The sequence below is a fragment of the Geospiza fortis genome, unplaced genomic scaffold, assembly GCF_000277835.1.
Source record: "Geospiza fortis unplaced genomic scaffold, GeoFor_1.0 scaffold412, whole genome shotgun sequence".
NCBI lineage: Eukaryota > Metazoa > Chordata > Aves > Passeriformes > Thraupidae > Geospiza > Geospiza fortis.
Window position 1 is genome coordinate 947,004 of NW_005054504.1, and position 5,315 is coordinate 952,318.

The following is a 5,315-nucleotide window of genomic DNA, read 5'->3' on the forward strand; positions in this document are numbered from 1 at the left end:
GCGGCTCTGCCATGGCCGGACTGCTCCGGCCAGCAGTGACCGCGGTCCTCCTCTGCTTTGCTGTGCGTCTGAAGGCCAGCCCGGAGCTGTCCGGTGAGTCAGGGTGAAGGCGGGGAGGAGGGGGATGCCGAGAACTGCGCTGGTAGGATGGGAGTGAGAAGCGACAGCACTTTGGTGGGGTAGGGACAAGTGAGGTATAAACCATGGCAGGCCAGAGTGAGTTTCCCCAAAATGCTGAGACTACTTTATCTCCACACCGGGGTGTTATCTGAAAACACACTGCACACATCCCACAGCCCTGGTGTGCATGAGAGTGGCTCCCCAGCTCTGCTGAGCTCTCTTGGATAGTTTGCAGGCAGAAATTCAAGGAAACAAACATCAAGCCAGTCCCCGAGCTTTGTTGAGCATCCCCTTAGCCACTCTGCTCATGTCCTCGGTGCTGGGCAGTGTGTAGAGCTGAAGGAGAACTCAGGGCTACCCTGCCAGCCGTCCCTGCTCTGAGGAGAAGGAAGAGTTGGGTTGAAGCTGTACCTGGCCCCTAGATGGAGCTGGCGGCTGTGCCCCAGCTAGAGCACTCATGAGTAGGGGTGCTGCAGGGTCCCCTGCCACAGGACACAGCATGGGTCAGAAGCTCTCCCCAGGGCTATGCCGGTGAACCTTATAGGTGTAGACAAGGCAGAAATTTGGGATCCTTTCTGCCCCAGCTCTTTGAACAGTCAGGACAGGTGCAGGCAGGCTGGGCACCAGGCATTCCCCAGGGATCATCTGAAAACAGCCATGCATGCCTTCCATCTTCTCAGCCGAGCCCAGGTGGGTGAAAGCCTGATGCTGCAGCGTGGGGTGTGGTGAGGAGGATGTGATTTCATCGGGGCAGAGCTAACGGCACAACCACAGCACCGGAGATTGAGTCAGCTGTACTGGCACGAATCACTCACAAAGTCTGCCTACAGCCTCCTTGACATGGCTCCACCAAAAAAACATCTTATCTTCACAACTGCTCACTGGCTCAAAAGAGTGTGATGGAGAAACCTCTGCACCCATGGCAATGTTTGAGCCTCAATTTTAAAATACAAACCACTGGTACCTGCAGCTGGCATGACAGCAGAATAGGGTGGCTGCCTCAAGGCTGGATTTGGGGAAACCCATTTCTTCTCATATTTCTCCCCTGACTTCCCTGCCATCCCTAGGATTTGTCTGAGCCCTCTGCATCCAAGGCTGCCCAGCAGTGGGGAGTTTAGGCAGCCTTACATCCAGCAGTGTTGGGTATAGGCAGGTGGGTTTGGAGTCAGTGATAGGCAGAGGTCAAGGCCAGGGCGGCTCTGAAACCTTCAGGAGCATCTGACTGCTGCCAGGTGTGGGGCTAGTGCTGCAAGTGTGGGACTGCTGCAGGGGATGCAGAGGAAGGGGATGGGGTCTGGCAGCCTGGGTAGGGTCCTGTGCCCCTCACAGGCCCCAGCATCCAGTGATATGGGGCAACCAGAGGAGAGGGACAGGACAGTTTGTCCTGTCCCCTCTTCATGAGCTCTGCACTCCAAGGGTCTGATCCAGCTCTGTGCCATTCAAAGAGCATCTTTGCATCTGGAGCTTTGATCGAGCTAGAGCACCTTGTCTACTGCCATCTACCCTCCTGTACTTCTCCTTTCCTCTTTCCTCCATCATGCAGAAAAGCAATTGAAGGCTTGCTTCTGGGATGCTGTGGCCACCCACTTGCTCATCCCAGCTTGTGAGGGATAATGCCAAGGGAGAGATAAACTCCAGGCTGGAGGCAGCTCCCAGCTGCACTTGCTGACATCCCAGGGAGGGATTCTGACTGCAGATACTGAAGGGTTAGTGGCAGCACTGAAGATGAAAAGAGCCCTTTGTCCTTCTTGTCTTGGTTTGGAGGAGTTTGACACACTGGGGTTTGGGTGACAGGGTGCATGTCCTGCCCTAAGCCCCAGCACTGGCCTGGGGCTGAGCTGCAAGTTCCTCCAAAGACCCCAGAGCTGGGATCTGGGGTCTGTGATCTGCTCAGAAGCCCCATGCTGCCCTGCTGCAGTCTCCCAAACCTCAAAACAATGCTTCCCCTTTGGTTATGATGCTTCCTCTTTGGTTTTGTTTTATTCAAAGATGCAAAGTGCTTCATTCAGGGCCTACACATCACATTTTGTCAGCTTTTCTTGCTTCCTCAGTCTTCTCCAGCAACTGGTGCCTGCTCAGAGCACCTGGCAGCTTGAGAAGCTCTTACTAAATCAGACTCCTTGCCCACCCAGTACAGCCAATGTTAACTGGAGCCAATGCTGCATGTTAAGCCCTTGGAGAGACTGCACAGGACAGTCCCACTTTGTTGTCCCCTTTAGGGAAAATAACAGGTGCAGTAATTTGGGACATGAACTAGGCAAGACTGAAAGAAAGAAGCATCCTGTGGTGGGAATTCAAGGAGGGAAGGGCCAGTTCCCATTGAAAGGGTTGTGGGCCAGGAATAGTTGGCAGCAACACACTGGGCTTCTTCAGCAGAGACCTGAGGTCAGCTGGGCTCAAGTGATGACTTTGTGGCTCACACTCATCCATACTGACCCAGCCAGCTGTGGGAGCTTGCAGCAGCCCCTGGACCCTTCTCTCATCTGGCTCATGGCTCAGCTTGTGACAGACTTGTGACAGAGAGCATCCTCCTCACCCTGACTCCAGGGATCATCGCTGGGGGACCATCTCTGGCTCACTCTTGTTCTCTCCTCACCATGGCCTCATAACAAGCCTAATTTTCTCTAAACACTTGACAACTCCTTACAGGATTTTTCCATCTTCTCTGACTTGCTGTACTGCCTCCATCTTTCCTTTCCTGTTGCTAACCAGCTCAGCTATTCTGTGCTGCTTTCCAGGCTCCTGGCAGCAATGCTGTATGCAAAGTTTGCTGCAAGCTCATCTCTGCTGCTGTTCTTCTCTGATCTTGTTCACTCCATAAGTGCCTCATCTCAAGATATACTCACTGCCACCAGCACTTGGGTGCCCAAGTGCCACCACTGCTGTGGCCCTGGTGTCTCCTCTGGACAATGCCACCCCTGCTTTCCCCTTCCAGGGTACCTGCGCAAGGTGCTGAGGAACCACACTGCCCACACCTGTGATGGAGAGCAGCTCCTCATCGTCTGCCCTCGCAAAACCACCATCAGCATCCTCGGGGCCTTCTATGGGCGCCGAGTGCCCAGCACCAACCTTTGCCCCAGCCCCGACAATGCCTCCCAGGAGAGCACCGAATGCACGTCTGCCACTGCCCACCTGGTAAGGGAGGGATCCCAGGGGCCAGGCTGCACAACCCTCTGTCTTCACATCACTGAGCTGCCTGCTTGGGCTGGGGGGCTGCAGGCAATGCAGCCTCCCTGAGGAGGTTTTCATCAACATCAGGATTATAGAATAATGGAATCAAAGAATCACAAACACTTCTTGGACTCTGTGAGGTTTGGTGCTGAGACCACTTCTCTGGGGAGCCTGTTCCCAGCCACCTCTGTGAGAGGCACCTTTTTCTAACATCCAGCCTAAACCTGCTCTCACACAACCTCAGCCCATTCCCTCGGGTCCTCTCACTGGTCACCACAGAGGAAAGATCAGTGCTTGCTCCTTCTCTTCCCTTCATGAGGAAGTTGTAGATTGAAATGAGGACCCCCTCAAGACTCCTCCAGGCTGAACAGGCGAAGTATCTTCAGCCAGTCCTCATAAGACTTCCCCTCAAGGCCCTTCACAGTATTTGTTGCCCTCCTTTGGACGGTCTCTGATAGTTTCATATCTTTCTTATATTATGGTGACCAAAACTACACACAATATTCAAAGTGAGTCTGCCCCATGCAGAGCAGACATGTACAATCCCCTCCCTGGCCCGGCTGAGCCTGATGCCCCCCCAGGACAAGGTTGGCCCTCCTGGCTGCTAGGGCACTGCTGACTTATATTCAGGTTGTGGTTGACCAGGACCCGCAGCATACACCCAGTCCATACACCCAGGGTTGCTCCTTCCCAGGTGCAGAATCCAGCACTTTCCCTTGTTGAATTTCCTGTGGATGGTGATTGCACAGTCCTCTAATTTCTTGAGGTCTCTCTGTGGGACCTCCCTGCCTTCGAGGGAGTCAGCAGTTCCTCTCAGTTTTGTATCATCTGTGATTCACTGTGGGGCCCTTTTCCTAGACCATTTTTGGAAGTTAAGGGTGAAAGAGATGTTCTGCCATGTGTTCCAGAGTAGAGCCTGGCAGGAGGCACTGCTGTGTCCTGAGATGGCTTTTGGAGCAATCCCACAGGAAGCAGCAGGCTCAGAGAATGCCCTGGAATCTGGGGCTGGATTCTGGGAGAAGGGCAGTGCTGTAGGCAGGATGTTGGGTTCATGAAATGAGACAGGACCTCCTGAGATGCTGCACTCACCCCTGTGGCTGCATCCTCTGGGGTTGGCACAGACAGTAGGCAGCTGCCAGAAGCAGCTCCCATCTGTGCCGGCAGGTCCCAGGGACTGGATTAGTGAAGCAGACCAAAGGGGTGCCTGTTTGATGGCAGCAGTTGGTGCAGGGAAAGGGTAGGAAAGCAGAGGTTGACTGAAGAAAAGAGATGAAACATCCTCAAAGCTAATGCCTAGGTCCCTCGATGAGGACATCATTTCATATGCTGCTTTTTTAAGACCCTATTCCAGCTCCTTGCTAGGGCTGGGGCAAACCTGCTGCAAAGCCAGTGACTGCAGCTGGACAAGCAAAAGGGCCAGTGCCCTACTTAGGAGCTCACAGGTCTTTCCTGCCTGGTCCTGCTCCAACCATACATCCCCTTCTGGGATTCTGCATGTTCCAGGAGCTCTGCAAGCACCAAGCCAGACCATGCTGGCACAGCACCAGGCTGGTCCTATGAGCCATCCTGCAAACACAGGTCAGGATCCCCCTCTCTGCAGGATGGAGAGTATGGCCTGGCAGAGGTGCTTGGAAACTGAAGGGCAGGTCTGAGAGCAGGTCTGTGTAGCTCAGGTTCATACTGGGTAAAAGGTGGGGTGGCCATGCTGGCACAGGGCTGGAATACATGCTGCTGCTTAAGGAGCAGGGATGTCTGGAGCAGAGAGCAAAGAGAGCAAAGCTGTGGCCAAGGCTCAGCGCTGTTATGGCAGCAACTGGGAACAGAGATTGCTTGTGTTTCCTTAGTGAATTTCCGTTCTGGCAGGCAGTCAAGACCAAGCGGAGGCTCAGTCCTGAGCTGGGCGGGAGGGACAGGGACAGAGGAGGGTAATGAGAGATGAGAAGAGGCTCCGTTGTGGATGCTGGAATCCCCGGGCCTGAGTCACGAAGCGGCAGCAAGGGAATAAAACCCCTCCCTTCTGCCGG

General features: G+C 54.3%; 1 protein-coding gene across 1 annotated transcript in view; it reads left to right on the top strand.

The window, feature by feature from the left end:
• Positions 1 to 11: 11 nt before the first annotated feature.
• LOC102043261 (protein eva-1 homolog C-like) overlaps positions 12 to 5,315 on the top strand; it is an 8,506-nt gene continuing 3,202 nt past the window's right edge. The window contains exons 1-2 of the mRNA XM_005428779.2: positions 12 to 93; positions 3,056 to 3,255. Of these exons, the coding sequence (XP_005428836.1) occupies positions 12 to 93; positions 3,056 to 3,255 (282 nt within the window). The remainder of the gene's footprint in view (positions 94 to 3,055; positions 3,256 to 5,315) is intronic.